Here is a 23,683-nt window from a genome sequence, read left to right on the forward strand (position 1 = left end):
TCAATCTAGTATACTTCACAGCAGCAAGCCTGGAGTCAGGACCCACTATCACCTCCCTGTTGACCAATCACAGCCCAAATTTCTGTGTAATTTTTTTTTTTTTTTTTTTTTTTTTTTTAATCATACCCAAATGTTTTTAACAAAAAATGTGGTACTTTGGACTTGAAAGGGAACAAAGGATGCCAAAAAAAGTGATGGGGACCTTTTCACCAAAATAAAGCGTTTCATAAACTTTTTGCCACATTTTTTTCCAGGCATACATTTGTAGCTAGGGATGGTAAAATCTCACAGTACGGTAATACCGCGGTAACAAGTCCACAGTACGGTATTTAATGAGGTATCAAAAAAAGGAACAATAAAAACAAATGTAGGTGTGCATTGAAAACCCACTGAAAATGGCTTCGTGACCCACTTTTGGGTCCCAACTCACCAGTTGAGAACCCCTGCTTTAGAGCATATTATATTGTGATTTGGTTTGTACATCATACCTTTAGCCAGAGCAGATAGCAGAGAAAATGAGCACCGTTTGTGCTTCTCTTTGCTGCCGTTACCTTTTTGTCTGTAGTCATCATATTTTCATTAACTTCATTGTTAAGTCTGTGTGGCATTTACACTGGCATCTCAAACTGTTCATAAAAATCGTACATAAGCAATTCTTGTCAAAATTTTTGTTTACAGAATCTATGGCATCACAACCTTATGTCAAAACTGAGATGTATGTTAAAGTCGATTTCAAGCTTCATGTTCTTACGTGGGCCATATTTCGTTTTATTTTAAGAACCAACTACAGGCTGATTAAAAAGGCCGCAGTTGGCCCCTGGGCCGTAGTTTGGGCAGCCCTGGTGTAGACTATGAATAAAGTATTTCTCTCAAGAATTAGACTGGGATGGGCAACATGTCTGACCTGTATGAACAGCGCTGATTGCAAGGCAAAAAGTTCAAACTGTCTGCAGCTTTACTGCGTCCTAATTAGTCATTTCAACCAGTTATGAGAAATGTTGGACCTGTTGCATCATAGAGCCTGCAGGGAAATGAGAAAGCAGTGTTGCTATGCTGCAAAGTTAGCAACAGTTTTCACCCCTGATATAACGTGGAAGGTGGGGGCGTGATATCTGGTATTACAGCAGCGGTGAGCAATGTAAGAAGTATCTTGCTGGTGTAAGTAAGGCCCAGTGACTTTTCCTTGTTAGTGCCTGATTCAGACCAGAAAGAGGATGAAGTGGATACATGAGGGCTTTAGTTTTAAAGGGATTAAGTTGATAGAGATGCGATGACTTCTCACCAAACCTCGGCCAAGTTCTCTGCGTTTTTTGCCAACTCTGCTGAAAAGCTTTTGTCCCCAAACTTTCAACTTTTCTCTGACTAAGAAGCAGCCTTGTTTTCAAATCGACATCGGCCTGTATTTTGGAGTTAGTCCAGTGTGGTTTTGAGGGTTTCCTAAGGCTGAGGGTGATAGAGTTTCTCAGCCTGCAGAGGAGCATGAAATCCTTTAACTAAAGCTCAAACAGGAAGAAAGAGGAACGGCAGCTTTACCACAGCTAGACAGCTCCAAGAAGAATCACCTTTCTTCCGATTTCCGAAACCTCATAACACTTCTTGTGTTATCCTATGTGGCGAACCACAAACTAAACACAACAAACATCAATACACTTCACTACAATATTTCCTCTTTTTGGGAAAACTTACTGAAGGAGGAACAAAGAGAGATTACAGAAATATAAAAGTCACATTGACCCTCTGTATAGAGCCATCTTGTGTGAGCGAGGGGGGTATTTCAAAGATGTTGTGAAATAGTTCCAGTATGTGAGCAAGTCAAACAAATTCACCCTCCTTCCTCTCCCCGAGTCATCCTCCCCTCCACTGACCACAAATATTACACAGCATCTGTGAAACAATGCTGCGCCCCATCACTTATCCCCCTCTCTCTGCCCGGACAGACAGCGCCAGGGGTGTTTGTGAGAAATATTCAGGGAGAGGAGGAACAAATAAAGCAGTGTGGAAGAAAAGAGAGATTTGGAGACATGATAGTGACAAAGATCTGTCCTAGAGGAGCAAATGGATGAGAGAAAGGATGCTGTGAAGGAGGATATGCAGGTTAAACTCTGGTCAGTGAACAAAATAACTGTGCTCCTTATTCTGGAAAACAACAATCTGTCATGCATGTAGGCCAGGAATCCTAAACAGAGAGTACACACACAGTACATACTGTTTGGTTTAAATGTTGCCAACAATCAAGACCAGAGTTTAATCCTCTAATGGCTCTACATGATTAGACCTGTGCTTCCCAAGTGGTGGGTCGGCACTCAAAAATGGGTCACGGAGCGTTTTCAGTGTGTCCTAAATAAGGATGCACATGAAAGGCCAGCTAAATTGCTAAATAGATCCAATGTAAACAACTATGAACTGATAGCACTGATAGCAGCTCTATGAACAGCACAGTCTTGTACTGTTTTGAACCAGAAAATGGGAATAAAATTTAAAGTAGGCTAAATCATGTAACGCTAATTTCTAACCAAGGCACTGACTGACTTATTCAGCACAGACAGCTGAATATTTACAGCTGCTATAGGCTAACATTTGAAGCTTTTATAGGCCACTAGTTACCGCCTGTATGGGCCACTATTCAGAGCAGATATGGTCCATTGTTTTACATTTGTTATAGGCTAATATCTACAGCTAATGAAGGCCATTACTGTCAAGTAATAAGGCCCACATCTACAGGCGGATATTTACAGCTAATATAGGGCCACTATTAACAGGTTATATAGGCCATTTACTACAGCTGATACAGATTGATATTTACAGCCGATAAAGGCCACTATATATAGCCAACATAGGCCATTGTTTGCAGCCAGTGAAGGTTGATATTAACAGACAATATTGTACATTATTTACAACTGCTTTAGGCCACTATTTACAGCCTGTATAGCCCACTATTCAAGGCAGATATGGTCCATTGTTTATATTTGGTATCGGCTAATATTTACAGCTGATGAAGGCCATTATTGACAGGTGATACAGGCTCATACAGCTTCTAAAGGATAGATATTCACAGCTACCTACATTATTTACAGCTGATATAGACTGATATTTACTGATGATATAGGACAATATTTACACTTGTTTCAGCCATTATTTACAGCAGATATAGGCCACTATTAATGGCAGATATAGGCTATTATTTACAGCCGGTATAGGCAAATAATTACAGCTGACATAGGCCAATAGTTTTATTTCACTGTGAAATCTCTTTGGCTATGAAAAGTAGCGACTCAGTACTTTAAAAGACTTACTTTTTATTTTTACTTGAGTATATTTTTAGTCTAGTACTTTTACCTGAACTAAACTAAATTTTAACCAGTTACTGTACTTTTATTTGAGTTGACTGGTACTTTTTCCACTTCTACACCTTTGTGACTGACGGTGGCTTTATGACCTACTTGGGTCCAAACCCAAAATTAAAATTCTCTGTGTTTCTGATTGCTCCCCACACACAAACTCACACACAATTGATGATCTCATCTTGCACCTTGTGACAGAACGGATTGTCTTGATTTCAAAACTTTGACTTGTCAACAATGTAACTAACCAGTGGCTGCATCTTTAATGTAATCGTCTGCAAGTTGAAGGAGCAGGTCCTTAAAATAAAGCCTTAAAATTCCAAGTGTTTTTCTTGCCACTCAGCAACAATGAAACCATATTACCTTATTAAAAACTAACTTCCTGTAAAGGATTGATGATGATTTCACTTTCCATCAGTCCCCATCATATGCACTTACTTTACAGCTTTGTATGAATATTGCTTATGATGTATAAATAATGCTACTTCAAGTAACATTAATACTTCTGCAGGCTTCTAGCTGGTGTACGGTTGACTTTCTTCACTATGTTGTCCCTGTGGGACACTGTAGAAACGAACAGTAAAAGGTTGTTTAAAAAAACAAGTTGTGTTAATGTAAAATTCCAAAATTGCAGGCTTTAATTAGCTCAGTAGGTAGAGCAGGTGCCCAGGCCATAGTCCTCAAAGCACTGGTAATGGGATCGATTCTTGGTCCCGGTGTTGTTTGGTGCATGTCTTCCCACACTCTCTCTCCCAATAATTCTAATCTCTCTTCAGCTGTACTATCCAAATAAAGGCGAAAAGCCCAAAAAATTATCTTTAAAAAATTCTGGAATAGCCATTTCAGCTCTTTCAGAGTTGATAGAACAGTTTTGAGTTAACAGTACTCAATCACTTTCAGTATTTTAGTCATTGTACTCAAATTATTTGACCCTTAATCTGCATAGTTTTCCCAGAAAGCCTTTGTGCAGACTGTCACAGGTCACACCTACCCATACACTCCATTCACTCCATCAACTCCACATACACACTAATGGCAGAGGCTGATATATAGAATTGATAATCCCATTCATACACATTCATACCCATTTACAAAGCAGTGGAAGGAAAATAACTGGGAAAGCTGGGCTTAACTGCTCTGCCTTGTCTCATGCACCCTGGGTGAAGTTACCCACTCAGTTAGTTAAGTCCCACCACTGGGGACCAACTTCAACACAGCAAGGACGCAGTATTGAACTCTGTTAAAGAGCGATTTCAGGGTCAAAGGTCACCTTTCAGTCTTCGTTAGCTTACATTGGGTGGCGTGACTGTTCAGATTTTCAGTACTTTAAAACTTAAATTCCTTACGACAGATATTTTGAGTTTTTCAACTTGTTCGGTTTAACAAAGTGGTTTGATTTGTAATAGTTTTGCCAAAAAACTTTAAAATAAATTTGTATTGCCTGGCAAAGATAATATCTAAATATGTGCAGTATATATTTAGAAGAAACTTATCAGATATCGAACATTTCTGTAAATCTACTAATGTATTATTTAGTATTTTAGAATCCACAAGGTAGCTTTGCTAGCTAAAACGTAGCTTCATTTCTAATCTCTTGTTAACCAAGCGTTAGCTACTTTTTCTTTTCTTTTGTTAATGTTGAAGCATTTTTGGAGCTAAACACTAAGAGTGGCTATGAGAGACCTAAACTTCTGTCATTGATAACATACCATTTTATTTAATTTATATTTGTGACAGTGTGTATTCTGCAGCTCTTGTGGTAAGTTAATGTTATTGGGTCTGCTAAAATATTTTATGATAAATTTTTCTTTGTAAAAGTATTATTAAGTCATGTGATATATTTTTGAGAAACTTTTCACCCAAATTCAAACATTTATGTCTAACTGTTGATCTGATATTGAGTCATTTAGACTAGACGTGTTAGTTTTGCTAGCTAAAATCGTAGCTCCAGTAGTGGTGCAGCATGTTAACAAACAGTTAGCTAATTTATTTGTATCTGCGTTTATTAGAACAAAAATGGCCGCCAGGGACCTGGAATGCCTTTTAATTATCAGGTAGGCTTCTTATATGTTAAATTACTTGTATTTAACCAGAGACCGATTATGGTGTAACCAGAATAAATGGCGTGCTGGTGCTAAAAAAATAGAACAAACCAAGTTTATCACACAACACTATGGAGAATAGACTTTTTAAGTCCTCAACGTAACGTCTTACTTAAACGACATAACGGAAGAACACAAAGCTTCTAGTAATTTAAAGCGTCGAGATAAACATCCATTTTCATTCATAAATTAATAACGCAGGAGACGAAAGCAGGAGCTAAATGCGATGTGTTAAGTGAATCTTCGAGCTGGATTTACCATCTTACTTTAACACTTGTGGTTTTGAATCATCGAGTTTCAGTTTAGAGGGTTTTTTTTAATCCGACAGCACTTGCTGGCTGTTTGGATGAATTTGTAGGACTTTTCTGACACTCACACCATTCATTTTTACCAGTGTTAACTTTCATTGGTCTCAACTGTATTCCAGCTACATCACATCAATCCGCCACGTGCTTCCATCTTTCTAGAAAGATACAGTGACTATTGTCATGGTTTATTCTTGTTTCAGAGCTGTGCGTAATCGGGCTCATTACGCACGGTTACGTTGCCTCCTTTGTCGCGTTTATTCAAACTCCAATCCTCCATAGAAAGGAAGAGAGTAAGCCAACACACAACAGGTATGCACTCACCCGTGAGCCAGGCTTCTGTGCGGAGACTTGCGGCAGGTAAGGCGCCAAAAAGTGAGAAAAGGTGAAGAGAAGGAAACTTGACAATAACATAATTGATGATCGGTGCGCGCAGAGCGGTGCAGAGCAGGGAGCGGCAGGTAGAGTCTGTGCGTCCGTCTGTCACACTGATGATCAACAGGTCCAATGAAATAACACGCTCCAGACACCTTCTCTCTGCTTTCCTGTCTGTTATTTTCCTCTGTCTGCTTCTCCGAAACGAATGCCACGCGGAGGATGAGAGATCATGACGCAGCGGTGACCATGGTGATTCGGTTTTTATCCACAGCGGAGGACCAGCTGTTCATCTCGGCTGCTACAGGTTGAATCGCGCAGTATCCATTGCAACTTCATTTAAAAGCAGAGGAGGGGAAAGGCAGCCCTGACTGACACTCTGAGCGACCAATAGCATCAAAGGGAGGGCACTGGAGCCGCGCCCACTCCTCCCAGCAGAGGAGAGAAATGTACTGTGGTCAGTCCGAGCAGCGGAGCGGCAGACTCAGCAGCTGCGGGGACACTCAGAGTATTATCAGCAGTCTTTATGAAGAGGCACAATGGCAGGGGGATTGTGAAGTCAAATCTTCGGTTCTCGTCCCCTTTCAGAGACACAGAAAGCTCTTAAAGAGGCCAGGATCCTGCTGCCGTGACATTTAGCCCGTGTACTTGGCTCACAAAGGAGAACATCTATTGAGGAAAGTCAATAGCTGTCAGGAGCACAGCAGGGGGCCGCCTGTGTTTGTAGATGTGGCTCCGGGTGTTGGTGTGTGTCTTGGACATGCAGTGTGAGGGTTCAGTGGATGACTGGGCAACAACAAGCATGTGTGACACTTAAAACCTTTTCTAACAGATTTTTGGAGCAAACTATTTTATATCCAAAGACCAGGGAAAAGCCACTGGCTTTTTTAATGCTGATCTTTATAAAGCCCCTTATGGTTGCATAATTATAACTTTTCTATGTTGTACTTTAAATACTGCAGGAGCCTGATGAGTGACAACTGGAATGGTCAGTTTAGTCTCTGAAGTCTGGAAAAGTAGACAAGATAGTCTGTTTAATTAGTTTGTCCTTAGTCTCCTCTTCTGTTTTATGGAAATGCTCAGATTACTTTGCACTCAGGGCAGCGGATGGTGAAAGAAATCAGGGAGAGAGAGTGGGGAATGACACGTGGGAAAAGAGCCACATGTCAGACTCAAACCTGCACTGCTTGATTGAAAGACTAGCTTCCATACATAATACACAGTTAAACCACTAGGCCATCTGTACCCCAAAGTAGACCTTATTTATCCTTAAGTGGAAAGTCAGTTTGATCCTCTGCTACGAACACACAGACACACACAAAAATACCTATGGGCATGCACTGACAGATTTCAGAGCCAGGCGCTGCACATGAACGAGCACCCAAGCAGTTGGAGGCTCAGTGCCTTGCTCAAGGGCAGCTTGGCAGTGCATGAAAAGTTAGCAGGCACCTTTCCAACAAATACACCAATTCCATAGTCTTGGTCTGTACTGGGACCTGAATCAGCAACTCCCTGGTTCTCTACTCAAGACCATAAAGACCGAGCTACTGCCACACCAATCATAAAGTCAAACAAATACAATGTGTTTTCTTTTACTCACTAATTATCGGCCTTTGTCTGCTGTATGTTTGATTTTTGTCTATTTTTAGGACCAACAGACTTACGTCAGCTGCAGTCTTTTCTTTACTCATCCTAAAAGTTTAAAATGCTCTGAAGGAGCATATTTAGTTTTGCATTTTTGGTATTTTAGTTTGATTTGGTGATTTGATAACACTGGCACCTAAGGTGATCCAGGTAGGTCAGTAGGTAGGAATGTAGAAGACCAGCATGCTCCTGGGTTGGCCTAAGGATTTATTACTGGTGCAAGAGACAACGAGAGCCACGTTTTTCTTTGTTGTTTTACTAAATCAGCATTTAAAAATACACGGCCAAACACGCAGAGCTTTGGCAAGGATTATGAAATTCTTTTGCCTGCAAACACTAACTATATCCCATGGTGCATCAGTGGCCATTTAATTAGGTTTGATGCAGGTTTATTTCAACTTGTTTGTTTTCAGACATTAGCCAATGCATACCAATACACCAAAAACAGAAAACTCTTTTGGGAAAAATTAAATAACTGTATTTTATGTTTTAGAACAATAACGAAATATAGATACACATCTTCACAATAATCTAAACTAAAAGTCGATATTATTCGTGTTAAAGGTTGTAAGATATATGATTCTTACAATTAGTTTTTGTTTGTGTTTAGTTTCCCCAGTGTATCCTTTTTTCTTCATCTAGAAGCAATTTTTAGAATTTTAATAGTCAAATTTACTGAATTGTAATAATTTTAGTGCTTCAGATATTGTTCATGTGTCATATTCTTCTGCTCCGCTTGAGCATTCACTCTTTCAGCACTTTAACATCCTTTATTTTAAAGAAAATACACAAAATGTTTTACATGTTTGTTTATTCAACAGATTTGAGTCACCAGATTTAAACTTAAAACCTTCAAACACATTTTTTTTTTAGATCTAAATGTATACTGTTAGACTTTATCTTTGTAAATACTGCAGGTACTTCTAAACTGTGGTGCAACTCCTTTAAGGTTTGAGTTAGAAATAAGAATTTCTATTGTCAGCCCTTTTTTCTGCCAAAAACACTTATTTATACACTACAGTAAGAACTACTACCAGTAATTTATTTTTTTTATTGTCACATTTTTGTCTATCAGCAAAAAAACATGAAACTGTGTTGTTAATGAAACGTGTTAGACATGAAGATCCAATGAATTATAAGGAATGTCTTGAAAAAGTTCTTAAAAAGTATCAAATATGCCGTATTTTCTTTATATACACTGTCACTGATTATAACCTAGTCAGCTGAAATATCTAACGGTATCATGCAGACCATGTAGTATTTTTCTGCTTTAACAGAGTGTGTACTTTTGTTACTTAAGGTGCATTTTGCAAATGATACTTTGTGCCACCTTTACGTGATATTGCATGTTTTTATATAACAATATATTGCAAATTTCCTCATGTATTATGTGTCTGAAAACTCCCTCTTTAGCTAGTTACTTGCTTAACTTTCTCTCCTTGAAGAACAGGACTTATAAAACTAGTCCAAAACCTGTAGTCGTCTCACAAACTCTTTAAGTTGTTGCTCTCTCTTCCTCACTTTCCATTTTCTCTCTCTCTTTCTCCTTCTTTTCCCTTTCAGAGACTTTGTGTGAACCATTGAGAGCGAGTTAAAAAGAAGGTGAAGGGACTCAAAGAGTGTGAGCGAGGGAAGCCCAGTGCTGAGTGCAGGTGTCCGGCTTCAAAAACGGGGCATTTAAGAGCTGAAAAGGGCCATCCGGTCACCCTTTGCTGGAATGGGTAACCCCCTCACCTCCCCCAGCTCCCCACCCTTCATCCCCTTCTCTCTGCGTCTTTGTCCCTATAGATATTTTTTAATTGTTGCCGATGACAGTTCAGCAGCTTTTTGAGGGCCTCAGTGAAGAGCCTTGTAATTAGAGCTATTGAGCTGCTGGAATTGGCACAATTAGGGTCAACATTAATGATTTCTGTGTGCACCACGCAATGATTTTCTCTAAGAGGAAGGAGAGAATTCATGAAGAGGGTCAGGCCAAATGCAAGAGAAGGAAAAGAAAAGGGGCAAACTGAGGCCTAAACAGGCTGGGGAATATCTGGATCTTGTTTACTGGACCACCAGAGAGACTTGGTGTTGTATCATTATCAGAGCTGTGAGAGGTGGGATGTGTCTCACTCCGGTGCTTTGGGGCATCACCTCCCCATCTCTGCTGAGTGCCAGCACGTATGGGAAGTATTAAAACGCAAATACTTCATTAATGTGCTGCAGCAGTTCTCAGGTATCTGAGCTCTCCTTTTGTATTTAATTTTCACAAAACTTGTACAACAGCTCCATACATTTAAACACAAATAGCTATACATTCTTTATAAATAGGCTCATTATTTTTAATGCATTTAGGGGTTTTGTTTTGTTTTGTTTTTTTGGTTATTTTAATTCTGCATCAATGCACCAGTTCTGCTCGATATCAAGATCAACTTCATCTTAAATGGATGAAACAAGGGCACAAAAAAAAAAGACAATAATCTGTCTTCCATTAAAGCATATCCATGCTACAACCTCCAGAGCTGTGAATGAAGTTAACATAGCTCAAACTTCAGTTCCTCTAGTGACCACTTGAGGCTTGATCCAAAAGTTTCTCAATCCTCATTAGGCCTCATTGTAAAATTTCCACATTACAGCAAAATTAAACATGTTTACAGCACTATAGTTGGTTAACTTATTTTTCATGAAAACTGTATAGAGGAAGATATTTCTAAATATACATTACTTTGCAGAGCTTTTAGGCTGGTTTTGGCCAAAAACTGTGAGGAACCGCAGTAGTGCTCTGGATTTCTCTGCATGGGAAAATAATCTGTAAAAACAAAAAAGAATAAAAAGCTCTTTTAGAGCAGAGTAAGAAGTAAATGTGATAAGTAAGCATGGCCAAGGGTCCTGTCCAAGCGGGTATTAGGGTTGCCACGAGCCACTGGTCTTGGTGTGGATGTCTCAAGGGCCCAAAATCCTCTGGAGGTCTCCAAGGGTCTTTCCAGGGATGAAAAGAAATGCAGTTGAGCTTGACTATTGCTGCCAATGATGCACACATGAGTTGATATGTGTCAAGCTTAACTCTTTATTTCTAGAGACAGGGCAGTGGAAAGAGCTGGAAACAGGGATGAGAGAGTGAGGATTGACATGCAGGAAAGGAACCACAGTCCAGGCTGAAACACAGTCCTCCTGCATACATAGAGCTTGACCTAACCTCTAAGCCATCCTTTGTATCCTTTGACTGGAATTATGTTGATTCTCTAAGTTAGATATAAAGAAGTATGGCCTCTTGAGGGGCAGGCAGAAGTTGAGGTTTTCATCTAGTTGTTGCCAGGGATGTGCAGGATTTGCCGGCTAAACCCAGACCCTTAGTAGTTGGCACCAAAAACATTAGTCAGTGAATGCGATCTTAATATTTTTTATATTTTCAGGTCCAAAATCCTGCTCTAATGCTCTGTCAAAACTATTATGTAGCTGCCCGCCACTAGTAGCCCTGTAGTACCAGTTTTTGACTACTGCCTTGCTGCCATAATGCCTTTTAAACCAAATGTGACCACAAGTAAGCACTGTAGAATCTCTCAGGACCAGTGCAGATTAGCACTATCTAGATCTAGAAATTATTCATAAACTCCTTCAGCTTTTATGTGGAGTTTTTAGCAAACTCAAAGTGGTTTTCATGTGTTTTACACTGAGGAGAGGCTTCTGGCTATCCACTCTGCCATAAAGCCCAGAGGGCTGCAGTTCCCTTCAGGAACTTTGTCCCATCTCCACACAGATCTCTGGAGCTCAGTTAGAGTGATCATCAGGTTCTTGGTCTCCTCTCTTACTGAGGCCCTTCTCCCCTGATTGTTCAGTTTGGCCAGTTGACCAGCTCTTAGAAGAGTCCTGGTTGTGCTTAACTTCCACCATTTGACATTTAAGGAGGCCACTGTGCTCTTGGGAACCTTTGGTGCAGCAGATTTTTTGTAGCCTTCACCAGACCTGTGCCTGTCAACAATCCTGTCTCTGAGCTCTGCAGGCAGCTCCTTTGACCTTATGGCTTGGGTTTTTGCTCCAATATCACTGTCAGTTGTGAGGCCTTCTATAGATAGGAGTGTGTCATATCATGTCCAAACAATTTAATTTACCACAGGTGGACTCCAGTCAAGGTGTAGAAGCATCTCAGCAATGATCTAGAGAAATGGGAGAAACCTGAGCTAAATTGTGTTTGCAAAGGGTCTGATACTTATGCCAATGTGATATTTCAGTTTTTTACTGTAGCATAAGGCTGCAACATAACAAAACTGAAAAAGTAAAGGGGTCTGAATGCTTTATGAATGCACTGACTGTGCATATGTGGTGACAAGTGCATAAGACTAATGATTGCTGTTTACTCTCCATTGCAGAGAGGACACAGCTGCACATTGATAAAAGGCTGATTCCTCGGGGAAATGTCATTTACACACCTTGAACCAGGTAAGCCATCTACATGCCACAAACTTGTTATGTAACATCTGCTGTCTGCTACAAACAGAAACTCACACATGAAGATAAGCTAGTTCATTAGCAGGTTAAGGGATTTCATCTAATATACTTTCTGGGCATTGGGAGACCGAGTTGACTGCACTTGGATTAACAATGCATCTTCATTGACCACTTGCGATTAGAACTTATTTTCCTGTATTTCATGCAAACAACAGCCAAAACATCCTTCCTGTGGCTCACAGACTTACTGGAGTTTATTTGCTGCTAGCAATAAGATTGAATGTTGGCAAATTAGACACAAGAGTGCACCTGTAACAGATTTTGTCCCTCATTTTCTCATACCTGTCTCCTTTAGAGCAGTGGTTCTCAACCTTTTTCAGCCTGCAACCCCTAAAATAAAGGTGCCAGAGACCAGGGACCCCCCACTGTACCTGAAAGTGGTTGAACACAGCCATGCATTATTTGGAATAGTCATACGCAGACAAGGCCGTCCATAAGGGGGATAAATGGGAGAGCCTAACTGGGGGTCCATGGAGGTCAACAAAATCATGATCCATTGTAAAGTTAAGCTGTGATATCCATATTTCATAATTAACCTGAAAAAATACCAATCTTATCAAAGAAAAAAATGTTTTTCTGTGAAGTAAATAGTTGTCTTAAAAATGTAAATCCCTTTTGTTAAAAAAGAATTCAAATTGTTTTAAAATTGCTACAGTGGCAAAAAAATGGTGGAAAAGGTAGCGAAATTAGATTTTAAAAGTAACCAAAATGGATCAGAAGTGGCCAAAATTAGGCAGAAAAAATGGCAAAAATGGGCATAAAAAGTAGTAAAATTGAGTTAAAAATGTGGCTGAAATGGCTTTAAATGGTGACATGGGAGGAAAAATTGATTTAAAAAACTGTCAAAAACAGTAAAGTGAGAAAGAAAAAAATGACATTTATTGGCAGACATTGGTTTACTACCAAAACTGTGCATGTCAAACAGTGAAATGTGGTTAAGATGGGAAAAAAAATGGGTGTAAAAAGAGGTTAATAGTAGCAATAATGGATCAACAGAGGCAACATTAAGCCTAAGTGGCGAGAATTGGTTTAGAAGTGGCAAAAGCAGGCATAAAGAGTTTAAAACTGACAAAAATCCGTTTTAAACTGAACCCAAGGTTGAGAACCACTGCTTTAGAATAAACTATTTGTCTTTACTAGTGCCTGCTCAGTGGGTAGAGTCTGTTGCCTCTCAACTAAAAGGTTGGGTGTTCAATACCCAGCTCTTATGTAGAACACTTCAACCAAAATTGCTTCCACTGCTGCAGCAGTGGTGTGTAGCTAAATGTTTATGAATGCGTTTGGCTACTTTACATGGTAGCCTCTGCCATCAGAGTGGGAATTTGGAGTGAATGAGTTAGTTTGACCTGTAGTGAAAATTTTGCTTTAGTTAGAACAATGGAAAGCTGCTATACAAGCTTATGTCCATCCTGTCTTACCTAACTATTCATATCACCTGGTGCCAAAACTGTGATTTTTCTTTCAAAATAAAAGCATTTATAATACTTAAATACTTCAAGTAAAACACTAGTGATATCAAATTTAAATCCTGAGTACAGTTTGTAACTACAAACAAATAAAAAAATGTATAATGATGGGTTACATAAAACAATGTGATTAACATGATCTTCTAATTTGCGGTGCTTGTGTCCTCTGCCACCTGTGCAGCTGGTGCTCTCGTGTCCTGTTGTGAGGGGAGAGATGCACCTGGAGGTGAGGATGAGGAGCAGAGAGGGGGAAAAGGAGTGTCTCTGTTGGAATGTTAACGAGATCAGTTTATATCTGCTCTTCCCTCTCGCTTCTACCCTCCACCCCGAACAAAAGGGGAAAAGTTTTCTGGGGGTGTAAAGCTGTTGTAGGGAAAGCATCGCTGGACACTTTAATTCTGTTGTCATTTGGCCGAACATGAAAGGAAACCTCCGACAACAAAAACAAAAAAGGGAATGAATGGGCAGGCTGAATAGAAATGTATTTCCCAATTACTGCAGCCGCTGTCCCCCCTGCCGGCTTACATACGGCTGAAAATTAGCAGGTGTCTGTAGACCGAGAAACAGACGGAGCGGGACAGAGGCCACCCAGAGATCTGACGGCCAGAGGGGAGGAGGATTTAGCACAGATGTTCAACCATGATGCCACATGTACCAAAAAAACTAGAATTTAGACACACACAGAGTTCACATGTGGTATGCTCTATGTTGTGGGTAAAAGAAGTGAGCGGCCCCATTATTTCTGTGTTTATTAGCTGTAAATGAACCACATTCTTCTTCGATTAACAGCCCAGGTTACATTTTTCCACCTATTTTTGTAGTTTCTGGTTGTAGGTGCAGATTAGTCTTATTTCTATTAAATTATAAATAATATCTACTTCATTAAACTCTGTTGATTTAGTCAAAGCATTATGCCCTTAAATAGAAGTATTTGAACTTTGAATACCTCCCAGTGGTGAATCTGTGCTTCATTTACATACTTTTTCAGTAAATGTTAAACTGGTGTATTTATTTACACCACATTAGACCAAAGTTGGATTGGGACTGATTTTCAGGCTTAGACTCACGGCTCACTCCAGAAAATTTCATTCCACTCTTACAGGACATAGAGGTTGTTAACCTTACTTGATTAGAAGTCCAAAATGGTGCTCTGTTCTCTACAACCTTGTTAGTTATCATGTATTTTATAGAAAAAAAATCAAATTTCCAATTCAATACAAACAATTATAACATGACAGCTCATGACATGCCTCAAGGCTGTTGGCTCCTGGTACTGCTTCTAACTCAAAACTCATGTTTAAAAATTATTTTCAATAGCATTCAAGTCTGTGCAAGCCCATTAACAACACTTATAAAAAAATGTATTTTAAAACTTCTTATTTAGAAATCTTAATGGAAGTCAAAATGTCCAGATAAGAGACAGTAACTCATAAGTATGAGGTAGAAGAGCTGCAAGCCTGTTTTAAGTTGTTGGAACACTTATCAAATGTGGCCATGTCAGCTTTCACAGCTTTCCTTCACAGCGTCACATCTGCCCTTTTTCTTATCCACCTTTATGTCTGGTTAGAGTCACAGTGAGGTGGTGTAGTGGTTGGTGCTGTTGCCTCATAACAAGAAGGTTCCTGGTTTTCATGTTCTCCCCATGCATGCATAGTTCTCTCTGGGTACTCCGTCATCCTCCCACAGACCACTGTGGAAAAATAAGATTTCAAAGTTGCATCTCCTCAGGGCTCCATCTAAGCCCAACACCTGAGGCTGGGGGTCCTTCAAAGCCACACCCCCTCATGCAATAGCACAAGCACCACTGCTTTGTAACTGTAGATACAGACCTGATGGCATCACTTTCATGTTTTTTACAACACCAACACCTCATGTTTCATTCAGCAGTGTGAAAACATGGTGCATTATCATCATTTATGTTTTTTAATTTGGGGGCCATTGCTACTCCAAGTTACCAACTCTGCTGTAGTGGAGAAATTAGCATCCATGGGATGTGTACCGAGCGGCAACTTTGAGTGTTAAAAAAATGAAGAAAATGCAGAAACTGCAGTTCCCCCAATGTCCACTTGAGGCCGGCTGCAAAAACACCAGAAATCACAACCACATTGATGACATTTTTTACAGCAGAAATCAACATGTTCACAGTCTGGCTCAAAAAGGGATTTTGGTCAGAATGGTTCATGTCCTTATGGACACTCATGAGGAGGGAAGTTTTCCATAACTTGACTGTTTTGGATTTAAAAGAGGAAATTGATTTAAGTATAATTGGGGCACAGCTGTTATGTAAGCGAGCCAGCACTGTGTATCTGTTTGTCAGGAGGCTCACCTCTTTGACTGTTTCTAGGTTGAGTTAAAGTTAGTTTGAGACTGTGATTTCAATTGACTCAAATTCCCCCCTCAGTAACAGATCAACGTCTTCATCCAATATATTTTACAGTCTGTGGCAGTGGTTCCCAACCTGGGATGCAGGATGGGAGTGTGCCAAAGATTTCAGTGTGGGTGCAGGGCTTGGTCTGCTCAGAGGTTGTGAATATTAGATTTGCACATTAAAGTAAAATCATGATATAAGCATGTATACAAATATTCAGTGGTCTTTTGGTAAGAAAAACATGTAGAGCCATTTTCTCAGGGTTTTGTCTGTGAAAAAATGAAATGGATGTAGATTTCTGACAACAGTATATTGAAAATTGTCGCTCTGTGAGTAGAGCATACGCTTATAATTAGAAGCCATCGTCCTTGATGGACTGGCTGCAGGATTGGTTCCTGGTCTCAGCACGTTTTGTGCATGTCTTCTCCTGTTCTCTCTCCCCGTGTTTCCTGTCTCTCTACAGCTGACCTTTTAAAATAAAGGCTTGGAGACAAAAACATATTCTTAAAAACATGTGTTGGTTCCTGAGGGGGGCTCAGCTTCGAGCTACTTGTATCGAAGCCACTTTCATACAAGTAGAGGCAGCTCTGGGTTAAAATGGTAGGGGACCAGTGGTCTATGGTGCTATGAGCTTTCTCCTCTTCACATGTCATTTTATCTACTTGTAATGTCTGAAGTTTTATCAGAACCTTTCAGTTAATTTTACTGTTTAAAGTGAGTACTTTTCAAAACTCTAAATAAAAAAATATTGAATGATCTAATTTTTTTTTTTTCCATCCAACATGTTTTTATTGTTTTGGCACAGAATTAAATGGAGGTTTGAGTTACTGACACTCAATATAACTTCTATCCTCATTTATTTCCCCATTCCTTTTTCATTTGATTTATTTAACTTCTTTTTAAATGATCAGATTTTAAATGCATATGACCGGCAAGCAACTAAAGATTGTTTCTAATTAAACTACCAAATGGCAAAAAGACCAATTAAACATCTAAATGCTGCTTATGTAAGAATGCAACTGAATCATTGATCTGATTGTAAAATGTTTTATTAGTTCTCTAAAATATATTTAGGTGATTGTACTTCCTTAGTCATGCAGTCTTTCATTTTCTAATACTGAAGAACATCTCTGCTGTCTCTTTCTCTTTCCACACATTTCTATTAATAGTCTGAGTGGATTATTGCTCCTGAAGAGTTTGTGTTTTGCAAACACATCCAAACACAATTAGAGCTCTGACTGAGGGGCAGACGGAGGGACGGGGGCTGGGTGGCATGCTGAACAGAAAAATCAGAGGTCAGATACAAAACCTCCAATCCTTTTAAAGTCTCATCTGGATTTGATTTTATTAAATTCCTCATATTTTACATGAACTGGCTGCGATTTTCACTAGCTCCTGTGTTCGGCAGAGAGCAACCTGGCCTCTTATTACCCTCTTCAAACGCTCAGAGGGGCCGCTGGAGAAGCATGGCTAGTGACGGAAACGCACAGCAACAAATAAATAAGCACACAAAGGCGGATTATGGCGACATTAATCAGAGATGTGAGGGATTTTTACGCAGTGAGAGAATGAAAGAGAGAGTGGACACAGAGGGTGTGAAAAGGGCTATTGAGTCTGGACCGGGGTGTCCCGCACCTGCGCTGTCTATTCACCCCACTGTTTACACACTGTCATCCACAATTAATACCTCATGGGGACGGGGCTGCCTGCCCTCCACAGGGCCCCCGGACCCATCCAGGGCCCTTATGGATGCCTAATTGAGCATACCGCTCTGCTGATTGAATTAACAGCTCCGTCTCTGGGACCTTTTCCCCTTCCAGCGAGGAGGGGGACTATTCCTCACCAGCATGGGACCCCTGTACGTCCCACAGAAGGCAGAGAGAGGGAGAGGGAGGGAGGGGGTTTGTGGCTGGAGAAAGCAAGGGGTCAGGAGGGGGAGTTGTTGAAACTGTCCAGAAAACGTGTCCCTTTCTGTTGGCAAAGCAAGGCTGGAAATGTGAACTGGGGGCAACCAAAGGTCTCAGTCTTCACAGGACCGGCGAGCTCCAGCAGGGCAGCACAGAGCGAGGGAAAAGACTCAAAGAGACGGCGTCAGCCTACAGTACTGCAGCAGCGTTCTCACAATCAGACAGCCTGGTTCAACCTCACTCTGTGTTTAAGCGCTGCTTCATTGTTCTGTTTGCAGCACAGATATTAATTATCATGGAAAGATGCATCACTTTATTTGGGTTGATTGTTTTCTAGAAAATTTCCTCAACAGAGATGCTCCTTCACTAACTTCATTTCAGTTTTATAGCAGAGTAACTCAGACTCAAAATTCTGTTTTTGTCAGGTACACATTCCAACATGCCGGAAAGTTTCCTACAACCTGGTGCTGCTTTTGGAGTAAAGTCTCATAAAGAGGAAATCAAACACCAAGGCTTTTTCTGAAGGGCTGGAACTTCTGGACATGTACGTTTCTGCTAATGGGTTACTATAGTGGCTAAATAACAACAGCAGGTGTTTTCAGAGGATTTTGTCCTCATTTTAACAAATAGTTTAAAAAAATCCAGCTAAATTTTATCAAAAGATGTATGTAATTATATTCTGTTTTATTCATGTAGCACATTTCATACAAATTTAAACCCAATGGGCTTTACAGAGGATCAAAACAGACAACAGAGACAAAGATGCACAATGAATCAAGAATAACAAAATTTAAGACATAATAATCAATCAGCTTGGACACACATTGCACCAAACTGTACAGCAGTCGTCATCAACTCCACACAAAGGCCAGCTTTTTCTTGACAGACCAAAATATTAGTTATTTTAAAGATGAATGGAACTTAAAGCTTTTAACAGTGAGGCAATATACTTATCACCTCTGTTATGCTTATTACCTATACTTTAGCCAGCCACGAGGGGGCGAATGAGATTTTTTAGCTACATATTTCTGGAGCTCTCCTGATGTTTACCTCTGAGCTTGATGCCAATAAGCTGTGTTGTGATTTGTCAATTACACATGCAGGAAACAGAGCTTTATGTGGTGATTCTCAGAAAGAAAAATTGTGCTCTCAAAGAGTCTTAAAAATGCAGCTTTAATCAAAACAGGAATGATAAATAATTTTTACCATGCCAAATTACAGAAATACAATATCTATTTGTTAGGTTATGTTGTTATTTGTACCTATTATCTGATTATTCCCCAGGGGCCGGATGGTAAGCCATCAGGGGCCTGATGTGGCCCCTGGGCCTCCAGTTGATGATCACTGCTGTACAGCATTCAGTTGCATAATAATGTTGGGATCTCTGACAAAGAGCATACTAAAACCCATATACAATTTCACACAAAAATAAACTAACAGGCAGACTTAAGAGAAATGCAGTGTTTTAAGGCCACTCTTAAAAGAACTGTGTGTTTCAACAGACCTCAGGTCAGCAGGCCGTTTAATCCGGAGGACAGCACCATAGTGAAAGTCAGAGAGAGATTAGGGTACCACACAATTCAAAACTTTATAGATGAGAAGTAACATTTTGAAATCATTTCTGTACTAAACCAGAAGCCAGTGGAGACTTTTCATTATAGGTGTAAATTGTTCTATTTTCTTAATCCCCATTAGCACTCTGGCTGCAGTGTTTTGGATGAACTGCAGCCTTCCTACTGACTTTCTATGAAGTCCAGCTAAGAGAGCGTTACAGTACTTCAATCTGCTGGATATGAATGCATGAGTTAGTTTTTCAGAGTGAGATTGTGCATGAAGTACTCAGTTTAGGAATGTTTTTCAGGTAATAGAATGCTGTTTTTGTAAAAGCTGTGTTGTGATTTTGGAAGTTCAGATAAGAATCCATGATGATACCAAGATTTCTTTCATGGTCAGTAGTAGAGGTAATGAAGATAGAATGGATATGAGCTGTTTTTGTGGGCCTACAATCAAGATTTCAGTTCTTTGTCTTTGTTTAGTTAAATATTATGAGTCATCCATTTGCAAATTTTATCAGTGCATGTTACTGGGTTATGTTCAGGAGAAAGTGAAACACATAGGTTATCTTCTGTGAAATGTCTCAGTTCTGGTTCCTGCCTCTCTCTTTGTGGTAGCACTAATAACCTGTAGACAAAGTTAAATTTGTGTCTTTAACCGTTGAGCTGTTTTAAACATTGTGAATGCATCACAACTGTGTCTTGTCAGGGCGGGCATCTCAGTCATGTTTTGTGCTGCATACTTGTGATGGACCATGATTATTGTCTGCCATTCAATCGCCCAGTCTCACCCCGTAATGTGGAACTCTAATCCCCCACCTTCACATTGTGGCCCGACTAGGCATTTCCAGGTTGCAGAGAGACCGGGCCTGCAGCTCAGTTTACCCACCTCCTTCCAGATTCATGCAGAATTCCTTGCAAGTAGCTTGCAGTGCAACCCAGGAAGGGCACTGTTAACAGCTTTTCACCCTCATTATGAAAAAGAAATAATCTTGGTCCCAACTTTAGATACAGTAGAATTTTTTACCAGTTCAAGTCATGTAGGAAGTGTACTGAAGCCAGTGATAGCCAAGGCCAAAGGCCAATGTTTGCCGTTGTCTGTCTATCCCTCTGTCCTCCGTCTGGGCCTTTTTTGTGAATGCAGTATTTCAAGAACACTTCAACGGATGTTCTCCATACTTTGCACAGATATTAACTCTGACTTCAGGATGAACTGATAAGATTTAGGAGGTCTTTGAGCCTCAAGGCCAGTCTTTGCCGATAACATTTCTACCAGTCACACCATCACAGAAAACGCCACAGCCTGTCTTCTTGAACTACCTCTGTACTTTCATTATCTAGATATTGTGTACCTCATACAACCACCAGGAGGTAGTTCTAGTATTCCAAATGCGCAAGTTTATTAAATTTATCTTAAGGTCATCTCAGTACAGCTCTATAAAATAATATTTATCTAAATAAATCAGGTTTTGTTCCTTTCTTCTCAGATTAATTTTCGGTATCTATAGACTGGTTCCCATTCCTAAACCAGTATCACTGGGATTGTTCAAGACCCTCAGCAGCAGCGGCCGGGCCCTGCAGTGGTCTCCATGACTGCACAGAGCCGCTCACCTCTCGATGAACCCCCCGGTCCAGCTTTAGTGGTGGGAGCATGCCCTACAGTACCAAAAACAAAAACACAGAAATTCTGCCGAGCATACCCCCGCACCAGTGAACTGTGCAGCCACCACACCGTGCCCTGCTCCCCTTTAAACCCCCTCCTCTCAGACCCCCATGCCCCTGGTTAACAAGCCAGCCAGCACGTTCCCTGTTGTCACTTGTTACCCGCTGTCCTTCTGATACGGCTGACGGGCGGGGCCAATTAAACTCGCACTGTTCCCCACACCGGGTCAGGAGTTTAGTGGGTCATCCTCACTGAGATTTTCACCCAGAGTTATCTAATCCTGATTCAACCGCCCTGACTGGACCCAACCAGACCAGGCTAACTCCTGGAAACCAGACCAAGCTAGCAACAGGAAACCAGACCAAGCCTACTTCAGAGAACCAGTCCAAGCTAACTTAAGTAAACCAGACCAAGCTAACTTCACGGAACCAGACCAAGCTAACTCCAGGAAACACGACCAAGCTAGCTTAAGTAAACCAGACCAAGTTTTTTACTGGGAACCAGACCAAGCTAACCCACTTAACCAGATAAGGCCATGGTAAAAAACCAGACCTGGCTGTGTCCTGAAACCAGACCAGTTAATGTTTTAAAATCAGACCAACTGTCTTCACAGACTTGACCATGCTGTTTTCAGGAAACCAGACCAGCCTACAGACCACAAAGACACTTTAAAACCAGATCACAACAACTACAGAAAGCTTTTCTCTTTTTATAGCTGCATTTATGCTAATCTCTTCACTGGCTGCCATTGTTCACAGGCTTGCAGCAGCTTCAACTTCACCAAAACCATAGCTACTGCCTCTTTCTCCTCAAACGGCACTGTTTAGTCTGCTCATTCTCTAACTCTGAACCAGCCTATCAGCTTGAAGCTTTGCAAGACAGAACAATCTGATCACAGACACTGAATCTGGCCAGTCCATCTGCTTTTAAAGGTTATTTATTTCAGGCATGTGATTGAAAACTAATCAAACATACACAAGTATTAGCAGCTGTACATTGGTAGGTGCTGTTTAAGCAGTTTCTCATAGTTGTCTTGAAAACAGTTATAGATTTACTACTCATATCTTTTCAGTTAAGGTGTAACTATTGCTTGCCTTCTACTTTAATAAACACTCATTTCTCCTTAGTATTAGTAGTTTAACATCAATATTTATCAGTTGCTGTCATCTTCCTCATAAATGCCACATAAAGTCAGTGTGACCAATTGATGTTGAAACGCTTCTTTCACAATACGTCACAGCAACAATATTATTCTTGCACTTTTTGCCACAATTTTCTCTTGACGCACACTCACAACCGACTGAAATGGCTCCATGACCCACTTTATGATCCTCACCCACCAGTTGATAACCACTGCTGTGGGGAGTCCCTGGAGTGCCATGAAATACTGTAGTAAACAGCTGTAAAGGTTAAAACCATGTTAAACCACACAGGCTAAAATTCAAACTGAAGTAGTGGTGAACCCATTGCAACTGAAGAAAAAAGACAGAAAGACGATTTTAATTTATTTTGCATTTGAAGGAAAAAATAGGATTATTTTACTAACTTTATAAGACTTAAAGACTTATTTGTGTTGTTTTGTGATGCAGATAGCAGAAAGCACATTTGAACTTTTTCATCAGAAAATGTTTGATTATGATTTTATAAAACAATTTAAAGACAATCAGACATTTTTATTGACATTTTTGGGCTTTGTATGCTTTGATTTTAATTTATTGGTTTTTGTCAAGTCATTAAGAAATTTTACAAACAGAGATGTAGCTAAACTGTTTGGATTGGGTTGGTGACTTATCCAGGGATGACCTGAAGGACTCACCTCTGGTTTCATGTAAAATCATCAAACAATGTACAGATGTTTTATTCCTGAATGTGTATAAATATTATATTAACGTTTAAAAGTAACTGAATTAAAATTAGCCACATATTGATGACTATATGAGAAGATGTCAGGATTAACTATTTCAAGTACTAACAAAAGCAAATGGGCCATGCAAAGAGCACTACAAGCAGCCTGCAACAGCCTGAAAAAACTGATTAAAGTGGGAGTCTTGACTCTGACAAAGCATACAGCCAGCTAGAGTCAGAATTTTGAGGTAGTTAATCAGATTTCTAAGCCGGACACAATTAGCTATCCCCCAGATATGCCCTCGGTTATGATATCAGAATCGTGCAAGTCTTTGTGGACGAGGATAAAATGCTTATTAAACCTTGAGAAGTTCTCTGACTCTTACCTGGGTGATGGCTTTCCTTTAAATGCCCCACTTCTGGGTGCCTGTTTAGCTCAGTTGGTAGAGTGGGCACCTTTACAGAAGCAACAGTCAATAAACTGGACGCCTGATCCTGGAGCACTCCCTCCTCCTGTTTCCTGACTCTCTCTTCTCAGCTTTTCTGTCAAATAAAGGCAAAAGCCTCCAAAATTATCTGATAAAAATTTAAGTCTTTAATTTGTCCTTTAAGAAACACCTGCTGCTGAG

At 40.2% G+C, this 23,683-nt stretch overlaps 1 protein-coding gene across 6 annotated transcripts in view; it reads right to left on the reverse strand.

Annotated features, from left to right (window-relative positions):
* Positions 1 to 6,416, reverse strand: part of smoc1 (SPARC related modular calcium binding 1) — a 124,870-nt gene extending 118,454 nt beyond the window's left edge. For all 6 annotated transcript variants that reach the window (XM_041811848.1, XM_041811847.1, XM_041811846.1 and 3 more), the window contains exon 1: positions 6,073 to 6,416. In XM_041811848.1, coding sequence (XP_041667782.1) covers positions 6,073 to 6,162 — 90 coding nt within the window. In that variant the 5' untranslated portion in view covers positions 6,163 to 6,416. The remainder of the gene's footprint in view (positions 1 to 6,072) is intronic.
* Positions 6,417 to 23,683: the final 17,267 nt, after the last annotated feature.

Source organism: Cheilinus undulatus, linkage group 18 (genome assembly GCF_018320785.1).
Source record: "Cheilinus undulatus linkage group 18, ASM1832078v1, whole genome shotgun sequence".
Classification (NCBI taxonomy): Eukaryota; Metazoa; Chordata; class Actinopteri; order Labriformes; family Labridae; genus Cheilinus; species Cheilinus undulatus.